Here is a 16,573-nt window from a genome sequence, read left to right as displayed (position 1 = left end):
CTATTTGGTTGTTGTTTAGCCTCTTTTGAGGGCCACTCACTTCCCATGTTACAATTTAAATTTGAAGGTTATCCAGCAAGTGGCTACTGTTTAAAATACCATTTCAACAATACTGTTTAAAATTTATTTATTTGCTGCACAGGTAACCCATAGGAGCACGTGTCAACATTTATCATGCCAGAAGACTCAGTGTATTCAACTGGCAATATACTGTTTCTTTCTTTGCAGAATGCCTCAATGAATGTCAGGTAGGGTTGCTATTTCCAAAAGCTGTCGCTTTGTCCTATATCTTAGGCAAGTGAAAATCACTTTGGGGGGCATTTTTGCAATTTTTTTTTTAAAAAAATCTCAGAAACTTTTGGGTTTTCCTAAAAACACTCAACAACTTTCAGGGTTTCCTGGTTTTTACTTTTTGAAATAAGGCAACCCTAGTTTCAGTGTCTCTCAGTTTCTCATTTGTCTAGTCTTAAACAACGAGACTCTTTTTAGTCTGGTTGTTTGATGTACACAGTGCTTAATGCCTTATTGATAGCTTTATTATTTCAGAGCACAGCCTAACAAGGAGACAAAACCATACAAATAGAATCTCTCTAAATCACGGGCAGGAAACATTTGAAAGAGAGAACTGCGTAAAATAATTGGTCTCTTGACCCAAAGCACGCAAGGATATAAGACTTTATAAATGCTGAAGTCTATGAATAAATGGAACACAATGGATTAGCTGCATATACAGTGGTACCTCGGGTTACATACGCTTCAGGTTACATACGCTTCAGTTTACAGACTCCGCTAACCCAGAAATAGTATCTCGGGTTAAGAACTTTGCTTCAGGATAAGAACAGAAATCAGGTGGTGGCAGCGGGAGTCCCCATTAGCTAAAGTGGTACCTCAGGTTAAGAACAGTTTCAGGTTAAAAACGGACCACCAGAATGAATTAAGTTCTTAACCTGAGGTACCACTGTACAGTTGGCAAAAGGAAGTTTTATAGGATTTTTGTAAAGGAATTGGAACAACAATTGACAGAAAAAAAATTAACTTACTTATTGTAGATCCAGATTCAGGCCTGTTCAATGAGCTAATGATAACGAAACCAAACCCTTCATTTTCTTTGCGATGGATGACAACATCGCTTGTTTGCAAGCTGTGCGAAGCAAAGCCCTCTGGGGGTGTAGCATTGCTACTTGATCCAGCATGATTGCTGTTAGCATATGTGGCATAGTCGCTTCTTGGAGAACTGTGGTGCGTAGACACAGAGCCTGGACTTCTGCCATTCTCAGGGCACGGTTCTCCTGAAACAGAAATCACACAAATATTAAGAATCTAGGTTGTCTGTTGACAAAACAGACACTCACCAAACTCAAATCTATCTGGCTTTCTAGAACACCAAATACTGGGCGTGCTAAACAAAACTGCACCCAGTATAGGAGGACTGGATCTAATAACAGGGATCTACTTTGATAAGGCAGCAAAACAATCAAGGCACCCTTCCTTAAACTAGTACATATGATCCAAAATAGACCCATAACATTCAGAGCAGGTAATTACTAGTGAGACCAGACTCAATTTAAATCTTGTCTATTGTGGATTTATTTAAACGAATACTTAATCAGTTCTAATTGGGCCTGATCCACACTAAGTCTGCCTTAGCAGTACATGGACCACTATAACGTTTTCCCATAGACCAGACTTCTTATGATTCAAGTCAGTGACCACAGTTATCACTGATAACAATAGCAAGCAAAGGCAAGTAGAAACATTTTGGCAATGAAGGGTTCAGAAAGCCTGAGACAGGAAAACAGTGGTGGCCTTTTCAGCAACGACATCCTAGCTCTGGAGTTACCAGGAAGGATCTCTTGCATCTTTTTCGCACCACGTGAAACCTTTTTATGTTCCCAGGCATTTAAGATCAATCCACTTTAATTGTGGCCCTTGCTCTAGGTGCTATTCAAGGAGTTTTAAAATGGTGGGTGTTGTTTTCATAGGTCTGATTGCTATGGATTTCAGCTTTTACTTTAAGCTGCTCTAAGAATCCACCTGAAGCTCAGAATCCAGGTACCATCAGAGCATTGACTGGAAACTATGGAAATTGAGTAATAATCTGAATTGTGTAAGCAATTCCACAACTGCTGCTACACACAGCAGTGAGAGCAGTTCCCCTCAGTGAGAGACTAAAACTATATTCTGTGGGAGTGGGTTGCTTATGTTGTGCACACGCTGTACACCGATAGCGCATTAATACTGCTCTATAAAATTATATCATTACTAATAATGGGTGTTGAATTCCAAGGAAATGAATGAGACATTTCTTTATCTATCTATGTCTATTAAGTATGTCTAATTCAACATTTAATTCAATATTAAGGTATTTGCCTTCAAACTAGAAAAATTTAAGCAGGCAACCAACAGAGTAATGGGGATTAACTGCTTGACTTCCCTTTTAAAAAGAGAACAGCCTATTCAAAAGATGTTTGTGGACTAGAGGGATTAATTCAGGGAAGATTAATCCCAAATAAGAACCTGTTATCAAATACAGGTTGTCTTACAAAAAGAAAACCTGTCCTTGTACACAGAACTCGAATCCTTAGCTTCACTTACATCGTGGACCAGCCTTCTCTCAACTGGTTAAGAGCACGGGGCTGATAACACCAAGGGCCCAGGTTCGATCCCCATATGGGGCAGCTGCATATTCCTGCCTTTCAAGGGGTTAGACTAGATGATCCTCAGGACCCCTTCCAGCTCTACAATTCTATGATACTCCATATACTTTATATACATACAAATGCAGAGGACGCAGAAGGATAGAAGTCGTATTGTATTTATATATTTGGTGGTCAGCAAAAAGTAAAAAAATAAAATGTGAAGTTTGGACAAAACACAGCTCTATTTCTCTGGCAGATCCTTTATTGAAATGTTGAAATACTTGAACAACTTGTATACAGTGAGCTTACAGGAACACCCCCTACTCAGCTCTCTTAGTCTTAATTGCCCCCGTTTACTGACGCACACCCACCACACCCGAAAGTCAGTTGCCCTGTTGTTATCTTTTCATTCAGCAGCCTAACAGCCCACGGATAGAAGCTGTTCTTTACCCTGTTGGTGCGACTAATCCTGCTTCTATATCTTCTGCCTGAGGGCAGGTGATCAAGAAAGTGCCAGCCAGGGTGTGAATCATCCCTGAGAATTTTCCTCACTCTCCTGAGGCAACATTCTTCTGCTATTTCAACCAGCGGATTCACGGGACAGCCCATAATATCTTGTGCTGTATTCATCACCCTCTGTAGGCACTTCCTATCAGTTGATGTCAAACCAGCGTACCACACCGTAATGCAGTATGAAAGATTAATTATTGAAGATTAATAATACAGTAAGAGCTACTGAACACACTGCAGCGTAACCCATTCCAGGTGCTAAAATGAAAATGGTACCAGCGAGAGAGGATGGTTCACTATGAACACTCAGAGCCAGCCACAGAAAAGTTTTAGACTATGATCCTCTCTCCTCCCTGGTCAGTTCTATAAAGCATTCTTATATGGGCCAACATAATACCCACCAGTTGTTCCTGACCATTGGCCATGCTCCCTGGGGCTGAATCTGGAGGGCACCCTGTACCCGTCCTCATCCAGGTAAGCAATCAGGAAGCCATAGAGCAGGCATAGGCAAACTCGATCCCCCAGATGTTTTGGGACTACACCTCCCATCATCCCTGACCACTGGTCTTGTTAGCTAGGGATGATGGGAGTTGTAGTCCCAAAACATCTGGAGGGCTGAGGTTGCCTGTGCCTGCCATAGCCTCCCTTGTGCCTCATCCTGCTAGCTTTGAATAAGTGAAGTTGACAATGCAGTCTTAGAAGAAAGCTGGACAAAAATGTTATTGTCTCTCTTCAACAAGAACAGAATGGACATGAAAAACTCTTGATAATTCTAGCACAACTAGTGATTAAACCAGAGGTTGTCAACCCAGCACCTATGAAGACTGATTGACACTGCTGGGCAGGTGTTCCAGATGCTGAGCTTTTTCTTTTTTTAAAAAGTATTCCTCTAGCCCTCCTAGAAAATAAGTTATGGGGCAAAATAAATTTAGGTGAAATGAGAGTGAGTGTGGCATAGCTATCTTGTATGTCTTCCCTGGTACTGATAGATGTTCCCTGTGGCTATTAGACAGCAATAGTATCTCTCTCTGTGTGTAAAATCAATATTGTGTGATCTCTACAAACAGCAGCAGCAGGACACGGCTGACACCTCCTGGTAAGCATAATGATGCCAGGGGTGCCTCTCTTGCTTGTAGGGTGTGATGCCACCCCCCCCTTGACCTTTTTGACTTTTTCTCAAAATTCTGTCCACTGGACCAAAAAGGTTGGTGACCCCTGGATTAAATAATATGATGCTTTTCATACCCTATGCATGAATTCACATGAATTCAGTGAGGCTTATTCCCAGGAAAGTGTGTATAGGATTGCAGCCAGAAGCTGGATTCCACTCATAAAACAGATACAGTGGTACCTCGCAAGACGAAATTAATTCGTTCTGCAAATTTTTTCGTCTTGCGAATTTTTCGTCTTGCGAAGCACGGATTCCCATAGGAATGCATTGAAAAAGGAAACAAACTTGCAAGACGTTTTCGTCTTGCGAAGCAAGCCCATAGGGAAATTCGTCTTGCGAAGCAACTCAAAAAACGAAAAACTCTTTCGTCTTGCGAGTTTTTCGTCTTACGAGGCATTCGTCTTGCGAGGTACCACTGTAATGGGTCCATATTTGGAATGTTTTAATTTCAGATAAAATCAAATCTGTTTTTCCCCTCCTCCAACTGATAAAGATGCATATTACAAAATTGCTGATTAGCTTTCTCTCTGCCACACATATATCAAGCAAAATCCTCAAAGTGCAAAATCAAGTTTCTCTGAATCAAGGATAAGTCTCTCTTTTCTCAGGCAGGTAAGCATGTCCTCTAGCTGTCCTTGTACAACTTTGAAACAAAGTGATTAGCGCAAGGGAGACGAAAGAAAAACAAACAATCATTATGCCGATTGAAAATCTCCCAAAGTTATTGAACCAGACCTGCAGCTAAATGCCATAGTCAGTGACAAGAAAGATCTCATTTTCTGGCTGTCATGTTTTAGAAGCCTGAATACGGTTTATGTCACTGCGGGTGAAACAGAAAGAAAATTATCTTACCCCACAGAATTACCGAGTGCTGCCTCAGCTATAAATGAATGTAACAGATTCCCATTAAGTACAGGAAAGAATGATAAACCAGGTAGAGCAGATTTTATATTGCTGTTGGATATCCATCTATTCTGAAAAATCTGTCCATGGGAGGGAGAGTTAAAGATTGGATATGCTCTCCACAAAGACTAGCATTTTAGTCCTCCTGTACATTGGAATGTCACTCTTTCCTGATCAGGTTTCAATACCTGGCATTTCTCTTCCTCATTTTTTTAAAGTTCTGAAGGTATTATGGCTCTTTAAATCTAAGATGCAGACCCGACTATTAAATGCTCTCGGAATGAACAAGCCCAAACATAGTTTTTCCCCTGTGTGGTTCTTTCATAACTGGACTTTAATAGAGTCCTCCCATTCTTGCAATTATTCTATGCTGTATTCATTCTCAAGAGCTTCGAACGTACTTCCAAGATTTGGGGAAAGCTTTTACCCAGCCATGAAGCACTAGCTGTCTTCCCTCCAACTAGGTTTTTGATCTTTCAAGAGTGCTTCCTCAGGCCTGTTTTAGTTTTTTGGGGGGTGGGGGGCAGTGAAGATTATGGAAGAGACTTTGCTTATCTTTCCTAATAGCAGCTCTGCATTGGGGACATGGCTCTCAAACCCATCACCTCCATGATATGCTTGCTCACATTCTCAAGCTGGAGCTTACCAAGTGCCCCCGCTTTGTTGTATGAACTTAGTGAGTGGATACTACATTCCAGTGCGCACAGTCAATTAGAGAAATGGACTGACGTTTTGTGCTATAATGATACTATGACAGAGCTGTGTGGCAATGGTGGTTTCAGCCCACAAACCTGAGCCACCCAGGAGGGAATGGCTGAAGCACAAACTAAAAATAGCAGAGTGCTAGAAAGGGGTGTGTGGGTCTGTGCATGTGTGGGTCCATCTGCTTGGAGCGTCATGGGCACTCTGGTAATGATGGCATGCAGTGTGACTGTCAGGTTTCTCTCTTAGTTTTGTCCTAATCAGTGCTTTTTTTTCTAAAAAAAAAGTTTAGGGGTGCTCTCATTTTTCTACTCATATTGAAATACTGCCCCTCAAGGAGGTCAAACTTAGATTCGCAACATGTTTAGGGGTATGTGTACCCCTGTGTCCCCCCAGAAAAAAACCACTGGTCCTAATATTCTGTTATAAAGGCTGTCAACAACCTGACTCTTCATATCAAACTTTGGGCATAACACCCTGACTTTGTCTTCCACAAAGTTAGGCCGGAAGAACTTCCAGTACTTTGGGGGGAATGTGCATGAATATCATTTACTTTGATGGCCGGGGGTTCTTTTCCTTATTGCCTACTTTCCCCATACAATCCCACACAAAATGAAACAATAAATAAATAACTAAATTGAAATGAAACGAAATATACAGTGGTGCCTCGCAAGACGAAATTAATCCGTTCCGCGAGTCTCTTCGTCTTGCATTTTTTTCGTCTTGCGAAGCACGGCTATTAGCAGCTTAGTGGCTTTAAGAAAAAGGAAAAAAACTCGCAAGTACTCTCAAGACATTTCATCTTGCGAAGCAAGCCCATAGGGAAATTCGTCTAGCGAAGCGACGCAAAAACCGAAAAACCCTTTCGTCTTGCGTGTTTTTCGTTTTGCGAGGCATTTGTCTTGCAGGGCACCACTGTACTGTAAGATAATAAATAAAATAAACTTCTCCACCTCATTTAGTTGTAAGTTAAAGATCCCTTTCCAAGGTTCGCCCCCACACAAAATCCTTTCACCACCCCTCCATAGCTTTAGGGGAGGATTTTTGCTGACTGTCTCTCTCTAGCATCCTGGAGGTTTGCTAATAGCCTATTCAAATTGTTTTTCTGAAGACAGGTTCCTGTTACTCAATACGTGATTGATATTTGCCACCAAAAAGAATATTCAGCTACAAGTTCCAGACCAGAAGAAGTTCCTTCAACTGAAAGTTCCAGGCATGCAGTTAGCAGCAAGGACCAGCAACAAATAAAAATGGTCACCCGCACAAGCAGAAGCATAATTAATTTCCTCAAGGAATTAATCATCAGGTGCTGTGTGTTACCTTGGCTATTGGCCATTTTCCTAAGGTTTGGGGAGCTGCTAGGGGGCGTTGCACCAGGCTGGAGAGAATTTTTCTGACTCCAGGAGTCTATAATGGTCAACAGAAGAACATCAGTCTCCTTACTGGAATGACTGCAATACGGCTAACAATGGGACATAGGACTGTGCCAAAGAAGAAGATGACACTGTGAAGAATGAGATGGGGTTGGAAATATGAGGTTTTGATCAGCTACAATGTGTAGGAATGGAAGGCAAAGCTAGCAAGGTAAGCAGGGTAGAATGAGTTCTTTACTGAATGGGAAGGAGTAGACAGAAAGGGGTTTAAAGTCATATCTGCTTATTACAATTGCTCAGTTCAGTGCACTTGTGACAAATGTATCCTAGATATGGCTTCCTCTTCACACATTACAGTGGGGCCTCGCAAGACAAAAAGAAGCCGTTCTGCGAGTCTCTTCGTCTAGCGGTTTTTTCGTCTTGCGAAGCAAGCCCATTGACGGATTAGCGCTATTAGCGGCTTTTAGCAGCTTTTAGCGGCTTATCGGCTTAGCGGATAAGGGGCTTAGCGGCTTAGAAAAAGGGGGGGGAGGGAAAAAAACCTCACAGGAACTCGCAAGACATTTTCGTCTTGCGAAGCAAGCCCATAGGAAATTCGTTTTGCGAAGCACCTCCAAAGCGGAAAACTCTTTCATCTAGCGAGTTTTCCGTCTTGCGAGGCATTCGTCTTGCGGGGCACCACTGTACCTTTTTCTAAGTGTACACCTAAAAATGTAAAATGTGAATGTGTCAAACCAGCTTTTGAAAACACAAGGAACCTATTGGTATTCTTATCAGGATTGTCTTCAGCTCCCTGTTCACGGTAGTATTTGTTTCTGTGTTGTGTCTGAAATGGCCCACAGGCAGTAGGCTTTGAGATGTCAGACACAAATCCACATACGGCAACATTGCAAAGAAGTGAATAGACTCATAGAAATACACTCCAGATGAAAACTGTGAGTTAAGGCCTCGTCTTTGGGTTATCTATATCTAGAAAAACAAAACCACTTTGATGACTCCTTAAATGTCTAATTCTGTATCTATGGTTTAGATTTTAGTATAATGCCGACTGGTTAAAAGAGACAAGGCAGCTGCCCTATTTCTACCTGCCGCTGTTTGGTTTGTGCTAAAAGGCTTTTACATTGTGCTCCTAATGAATGGGAATGAGCTGAAAACTCATGAAATCACTTCCGGCCCCGGGGACCTAACAATCTTGACGCTTATTTCATTTGCCTGCAGTCTGTTGGTCACACAATGGCTGTTAACAGGACAATTGACTTAGCAGGAGGACGGCATGTGAGGTGATGGTGGGAAGAACATAGAGCCAATAGAAAAAGGAATATGGACAGGGTGACTCATGACTAGTACAGTTCTATGTCAGTTGTACTTTCCTAGTCTCTGTAAAATAACCAAAATACTTTAGCATTTGTGTCAGGAACATTGTAAGGGAAAGCTGAAAAACAAACATTTTATCTGTTTTCTTTTAAAAGCAACATCTCTCTGAATATTAATGCCCCCCCTCCCGAACATTTTATGTATGATTTTTCCTTAGTTGCATCCCAATTCTTAGCAATATTTGGTTTCCCTTCTGTTGAACATACCTGTAGGTAGCACCTTTCTTCTCACAGTTAGATTCACTTCCCCATTCCGAGCTGCATTATGCATGAGGTCAATCACATATCGGTGAGTTTTGCCAGCCACTGGAATTCCATCGACGAAGACCAACTCATCACCAGGATGTAGGCGGCCATCTCTGTCGGCTGAGCCCATGGCAATTACTGCTCCAATTAAAATCTAAGTAATGGGGGGAGGGGGAGGAGTGTTACAAGCATAAATCCAAAGGGCAAGGCAGCAAAGAAATCTCCAATACTTTCTGGTGATGCATAGACAAAACTTTTCTCTGTTGCAGAGTGCTGTCCAAGATACTGCTGCCAAAATGCCAGCACTCAGATAAGCCTATGAGAAATGCCCCCAAATCCTTTCCAAATACTGTAGCAATTAGTAGTAATTAATGTTACACTTTTTCCTAAAGGAGTAATGAGATTAATAACCCAAACAGCAATGAATATTTTACAGCGCTGGCTCACTTTCTTCTTAGAAAATATACTCCTGTTTGTGTGAGTGTGGGTGTGAGAGAGAGAGAGATCATGAAATTACAAAAATTAGAATCATTAAGGACACTGCAGGCACAAAAGTTTCAGGGCGAGGCTATGTGTTTGGCTGTTAAAGAGGGTTAATACATAACATCTAAAGATTAGACTTTCTAAACCCTGTCTCCCCTGTCCCTTAGATAAATAACATTCTTCAGTGATGTGGTTTAATAAGGAGTTGGTGGGTCACTGCAAAACCTATTGAACAGACTCTGTGATAAGACTATTACAGTGGCTTGATCCTGTCCACTTTGCACATCTCTTGGCATTTTAATGCGATAATAGATTTCTTGTTGTACAATGTTGATTGGGGATTTGTGCTATCAAAGAAGTGGCTGGTCCCTGTAGAGGGGAAATGAACGTTTTGAAAACTGCTTTGAAATCCTTTGGTATTTTAGAGCTAATTTGCACAATACATTCAGGCTCTTCTTCTCATTCAGGCTTGAATGAACCATATAACATGTGAGCTGGGAATCTAAGCAGTCAAACCATAGCAACCTCTGCCATTTTATTACAGGAACTTAACATTACAGCATCATGGAAGTTGCTATATTTTCACACTTGCACCGTGCACACACAACTTGTGTGTTTGCATGAAAGGGAAAATATACTAGTAAGGTCCTTAGTTTTGAGAGCCATCATGTGCAACATGATCAGTTACTTCTAGAAAGACACTGCAACGTAGACTATGAATAATATGAATAATATGAGCCAGTGGATTCAGTCATTAAGTGAAGACATCTAATGATAAGGCACTGAAAGAGGTACATGCATGGGTGAAACAGCCATTAGCAAATATATTAGTCAATAGGTGTTTAGCCTGAGGAGAACCAGAATGCTGCAGCAACATTAAGCTTCATCATGGGGAAATGTACTAGCGCAGCCATTTGGGATCAGATGCTAACTTAAAACTAGCTGAAAATTTTATATATCTCCATCCTTCAAAGGTTTCTTTATGAAAAGGTGGCTTCAGTTCAGTTGTGCACCCTAAGGCAATCACCACAGAAAAGCAACAAACAACCAACAGATTTAATTCCTCCACCCCATGCTGAAAAATTCAATACTCATTTTTTGAAAACGATAAAGATTAAAAAAAAAGAGAAATAAAAAGCTTCTTCAGCATCTCTCAGGCCTTCTTTGATTGAAAAGTTAAGCAGCTGGTTGGAATAAAGTTGTGTCCGAGCCAGTTTTCACATTTCTTTTCTTTTCTTTCATGTGCTAGAGCAAAACTTTGTGTGTTTCCAAATCATGCAACCATTCTCTGTCTCCAATTGCAATATTGGATTTTATGGCTTCCTCTTAAAATCATACTGAATCTATGCAATTACAGCCACATGCCAGCATTCAGACATCATTATAACAAACATGCCAAAAAGAAATATTATCATAAATTCACCAAGGGCCAGGGCAGATGTTGTTTATTAGACCAATTAAGAGACTTGTGCCTGAACGTCCCACCCTCCTGCTTTCTCTGGAGTGCCTTGATTCAATAAATCTGGGATTGATCAAAATCTAATTTTATATTTTGGTTTGTAAACAGAATAACAGCACAATCCAAACCCAAGAGTTTGGCTACAACACTTCTGGCAAATTCTTATTAACTTCCATTGAATTATGTATTGCTTAGATTATCAAGGTATCTTTTCAGCTAGGCCTTATATGGTAAATTTGTGTGTGTGTGTGTGTGTGAGAGAGAGAGAGAGAGAGAGAGAGCGCACCATTACCCCATTTTGTGTAAAAGTGTCCTGTGAATCCAGCATTTACCAACGCACTTGTCATGAATCATGTCCCTTGAGAATAGGACAGTGTAAATAGCTTCCAACATTCTGATTCTAACATTAGCACTAACATGTTTGATTGCTATATAACCCTCATATAACTCCAACATTTTTATTTTTATTTCTGGTCTTCAGCAATTTTATGGTTGCAAAACTGGCTAGAATGCACTGTGGTTTTATGGGCAAGGGCAAGGCAATGTAGCAGGGACATTACAACCTCGATCTCTGACTTCTAGACAAAATTGGATCTGCCGCCGTCTTTTTTTTGGATAATGATGATTATTATAATTTCATTTATTATGCATCTACTGACTTAACAACACCAAAGAAGTCGCATTGCATTGCAAAATATACAAAGGCATTAAAACAGCAACACAACAATACAAAATATACAAAAGAATTTTAAGCACTAAAAATAACCACAGACCAATTCTACAAGCACCAGACAGAAACCCCCCTTTCCTGTAGCCACTTCATAATTCTGCTATATAAAACTTCTACGTATGGAAAGCAACTGGCCCATATCTGGACATCTCAGTGTTGTGTGTTTTGTCCCATAACACCAGCCATCAGTGATGTCTGCACATTCAAAATGCTATGATGTCAGAAGACAGGTAAATTGTCATAGATATACTTGCCATTGTAGCATGCCATTGCATTCTATGACCACAATGTCATTCCTCCACGGTCAGTTGTACAAATGTTATATGCTGAGACAGCTTGTGCATCTCACCATAGAAGGCAGGGGGGAGGGAAAGATTTTTGAGGTCTATTTTGGCTAGTACAAATAAATACAAAATCCAAAGGGCACAAAAAATGTTCGTTTCCTATTCTATCTGCATTCAATAATATTTAAAGCTGTATTCTAAGATTCTTTATTGTACACTGGAATGCTGAAGGGCTAAAAATACATCCAAAATATGTAAAATAAAATGATTACTACTTCTTTTTCTATGCGTGATGTACTAAAAGTCACAAGTCCTTAAGCTTGTCATGGCTGAGGAGAACTATCATGGGAACGTTTCTATTTTGATACCGCAATCTTTCAGTATATGACTAATGGAAGTCACTACTGTGTGTACTTCAGAAGGCAATATGTCTCATTTCAGGATGTCTGTTACATTTTCTCAAGAATGTGCAATATAAACAGTGGGCAGTTTCAAATCTCAAAATTACTGTATTTATCCAGCAAACGTTTCTCAGTGCTGTGTCTCTCAAAGCATGACATTCGTTTGTTCCTACTAAGTTTGAATGTTATTTTGCTGTTGTAAAAGCAAGGCCCTGACCATCTGCGGAAGCCAATTGTGTCATGTAAGTCAGTAATTGAAAGATGTCACAGAAAAATGAACTGTGTAAAAGGCTGGAGAATATACTCCTGGTAACTTAATACAGACTGATTCACAATGACAGATTTTAGATGGAGATGCTTATAGCTTGAGAGTCCTGTCTTTTTCAATGTCTGAACAAGAAACAGTGCCCTTCCAATATGACCATTATACAAAGTGATATTTTTCTGACAGATAGCGAAGATGCTGAAGCTATAGAGTAGAAAGTCAAAAGAAACAACTCACGGGCTGTCCAGGTTCATCTCCTCCAAGAATTCTGAAGCCAAATCCAGATTCCATTCTCCGAAGATGAACATCCAACTCCTTGTAATCTGGACCTGGTATAAGATAAGATGTCATTTAGGTGTAAAATGTTTTGAGTTTCTTTCTACAAAAAAAGAGCTGCCCAGTGTTTAGATCATTAAATGATACATGACAGTCCCACCAGAGCCGATGCAAACAGAAACAAGACAGAGTGTGTTGAATAGGGACAGGAAGAAAACACAGGTACTTGAAGATGGAACTATCAAATCAAATGCCACAAGGTAACTCTGAATGAAGGGAAATTGACTGCTACACATAAACTGCTCTGCATTCTGAATATGAATAAGAGTATTTGTAAGAGGCACATAGCATTTTCCTCCTTCCAATGAGAAATTCTCTATTTAGAAATAAGTGGGTTTACCCTGATGTCTGAGGAGTGGTGTAAACATTTTTAATCATGCACATATGACTTCCTGCCGCTCCTTTCCCACTATTTTCCCACCATAAGGAATGCCTTAAGAACATACAAGAAGTTTTGCTAGATCACAGCAGTGGTCCATCTAGTTCAGGATCCTGCTTCATGCAGTTGCCTGCCAGATGCCTTTGGGAGGCCCAAAAGCAGGAAGTGTTTGGAGTTCTCCCCAAAGGAACGCCAAACATGGAATCTGCATAGAGTCCTCATGACAAGTAGCCATTGACTAACTCTCCTTGATTGGTCGGTTCCTCTTTGAAAGGCATCTGAGCAAGCCAGCCTGCGGCAGTGAACTCCACAAACCAATTTCATCTTGTCATTTGTTCTTTGATGGAAATGCATTGTTTAAAACCAGGGAGATTTTGTAGCATGAGAAACCTGCTGCAAAAACTTTGAGCCCCGTCATTTAAAATACCAGTTTTGAAGAACCCCTGCTCTGAAGGTTCATGATCACTGTCATTAGCACCACCTGTAAAAACTGAGGCTGAGGGACAGATTAGCTGTGATGTTGACAGTTATATAGGTTTAAACCTGGATCTGCCCATATAACATATAGAGCAGGAGAGGAGTTCTGATTTTTAATAGCAAAATAGGCTAATATGTTGTGTGCTCTGAAGCTCCCCTATCAGGGAAGGAAGGTGTGGGCAGAAGAAGGGTGGAGCAACTCCTCGCTGGAGCAGCCAGCTTTTTCTGTGACTGCAGTACCACCCTGTGATGAAGCGTAGTATATACATTGTAATAATAATAATAATAATAATAATAATAATAATAATAATCTGGACTGAGACAGACCTGCCACTGTCATGTTTACTTTGAACCTAGATTATTGTAGGGTTACCTGAAATGCATTTGAAATGTTCTAAAGTGTGAATAGTTTTATGTGTAATGAAGATAACAGGGATTTAGGACTACTCTCTCTCTCTCTCTGTGTGTGTGTGTCTGCAAGAAGAACAAACCTATCCATTCTGAAGGAAATCAGCCCTGAGTGCTCACTGGAAGGACAGATCGTGAAGCTGAGGCTCCAAGACTTTGGCCACCTCATGAGAAGAGAAGACTCCCTGGAAAAGACCCTGATGTTGGGAAAGATGGAGGGCATAAGGAGAAGGGGACGACAGAGGACAAGATGGTTGGACAGTGTTCTCGAAGCTACTAACATTAGTTTGACCAAACGGCAGGAGGCAGTGGAAGACAGGAGTGCCTGGCATGCTCTGGTCCATGGGGTCATGAAGAGTTGGACACGACAACAAAAATACTACAGTGTAGTTGGCAAAATACAGCTTTGCAGAAATAAATATGAAACTCTATAGCATTTAATGGGGGGGGGGTAAACAAGTTGCAAATAATTGTGACATATGTTTCTCCAGGTATATCTTTGTGTTGCTTGAACATTATCCAGTATGTGAAGAAATCAACTCAAAATAGCATTATTTTATAGATAATGGAAAGGGTGAGGATTGTCGCTCTCATAAATAAGGGAAAGGGAACATGACAACAATGGTTGAATGTTTTTCTTTTGAATGGCAATACTGCTCTGGTCCAGGGGGTCATGAAGAGTCGGACACGACTAAACAACGACAACAACTCTCTCTCTGTATTGGGGGGTGGGGGTGGAGCAAGCCCAAAATTGTATAACCCCACCAGCCCCTGTACTGCTAAGCGAGGTGTCGGGCTTTGGGGGAGGTGTGAGGCTATCCCATCTCCTTCCCATAGCTGAGAAAGTGCTAAATATGAGGCTTTGGGCACGAGGAAGCCCAGCACATTGGTTGCCTGGCTTTGGGACGGCAGCACGTTGGACCACCCTGGTCTAGAGGAAGGAGGTTGTTCCAGGAATGAAAAACTTCCCTTTTTCTAAACAGCAGTGATTGGCAGCTCTCTATACATTCCACTCCCCACACAATAGTGAAATGTGATTTTTTTTTTTTTAAAGACCATCCTTACCCTTTGGAACTAGCAGAATTATTCTTGGGACATTTGTGTTAGTAGGGCTCTTTTACCTGACTATTAGCAATTCCTATATGAAACTATTGTAGCGTAGCAGGTTGGACATGGTCAGAATATGCCCCAAAGAAAATAATTTTAAAATTCTTTTAAAAAGTCAACATGTATAGTAAAATCCATAACTATTAATAATTCAACCCATGTTCATTGATTTGCTATGGAATGTCCCCAAAGGAACATTTTGAAGCTACTCAGAAATATGTTTCAGCAAAATAAATACTGGGTCATTTAGTAATAATTAAAAATCGAAGTGATTGGCCTTGGGGGGGGGGGGACAAATAACAGCAGGATCCAATATGGGCCGTGGATATGCATACTCTACCATTTTCCAAGCTGAATTTTTCACCATACGCTTCTTAAGAATTTATTGTGGATAAATGTAGAAGGTTGTATTTTATGAATGGAGGTCTCACAAATGTTTCGGGGGATTAACCTTTCACACTGGCTTAAGCTAGCAAAGCTGTATTATATATTTCTGTACTTGAATCTTGTCTGCATTGTAATGAAAATAGAGAGCTTCATGAAAAGGAATGGTCCCATGTTTATTCAGTTTTCCCGGAAACCAAAACATCCGAGCACAATAAGCCCTCTAGGCAGAGACTGCGCTTTGTAAAGCAAACAGCCCACTGGTCACCAACTTTAAATAATAGGAAGTGGCAACAAGAGGAGACTTTTCCCTTTATCTTTGCCTGAGAGACAAAATGTCAAGGAGGGAGAAGTAGAATTCCAATGCAAATATTTTTGGAAATGCAATGAATTGAATCCACTAGAGGAAGCTTCTTCCTTTAGAGAAAGGGAACCTTTGCATCCAATCCAATGTTTTTACTCAACTAAAGAGCAATGTTATGTACTGAATTGAATAGGATCCAAAATGCAGCAGTCTGATTGGTCCTAGAACAATGCAGCACTATGATTGGTCCATAGGAGCCACCCAATCCAGCTCCAGGTGGAAGTGAATCCACAACCTGATTGGCTTACAGCAGAATCCCGGAATTAGCCAGTCACGTGCAGCCCATTGTGTAAATAATGTATATAAAGCAGATATTTGGGGGGAACTTTCATTCCTCCTCAACACTATGAGCTGAATAAAGAGAATGAAATCCACTCTCAACTCCAAGTATATTTCAAGCAAACACTGTAGAAAAGTGGGAGAATTAAAAATACTGGGGAGGCAAACCTGGAGGCTTAGGTTAAGTTTGTGAACTTTGGGCAGGCCTCATGAGCCTTCCACTAACAGTTCCATAGCGTGCAGAAATTCAAGAAATGCCCCTCTTTCCAGCAGGGAGGCCCAGCGGTTAAATATATCACT

The 16,573-nt window shown here is 40.8% G+C and overlaps 1 protein-coding gene and 1 long non-coding RNA gene across 18 annotated transcripts in view; one reads left to right on the top strand and one right to left on the bottom strand.

Annotated features, from left to right (window-relative positions):
- The window catches only part of MAGI2 (membrane associated guanylate kinase, WW and PDZ domain containing 2), a 598,965-nt gene that overhangs the window by 60,039 nt on the left and 522,353 nt on the right, over window positions 1–16,573 (bottom strand). For 14 of the 17 annotated variants that reach the window (XM_081927615.1, XM_081927614.1, XM_081927613.1 and 11 more), the window contains 4 exons: window positions 12,777–12,868; window positions 8,879–9,071; window positions 7,246–7,332; window positions 1,041–1,289 (listed from right to left, as the gene is read on the bottom strand). In XM_081927615.1, coding sequence (XP_081783741.1) covers window positions 1,041–1,289; window positions 7,246–7,332; window positions 8,879–9,071; window positions 12,777–12,868 — 621 coding nt within the window. The remainder of the gene's footprint in view (window positions 1–1,040; window positions 1,290–7,245; window positions 7,333–8,878; window positions 9,072–12,776; window positions 12,869–16,573) is intronic. The other 3 variants (XM_081927624.1, XM_081927617.1, XM_081927611.1) reach the window with 1 other exon arrangement.
- The window catches only part of LOC309379087, a 74,589-nt gene that overhangs the window by 40,688 nt on the left and 17,328 nt on the right, over window positions 1–16,573 (top strand). The window lies entirely within an intron of this gene.

The sequence above is a fragment of the Podarcis melisellensis genome, assembly GCF_964234715.1.
Source record: "Podarcis melisellensis genome assembly, chromosome: 10".
Lineage (NCBI taxonomy): Eukaryota > Metazoa > Chordata > Lepidosauria > Squamata > Lacertidae > Podarcis > Podarcis melisellensis.
Note: the sequence above shows the minus strand (reverse complement) of the source record. Positions and strands in the feature narration are given on the sequence as shown.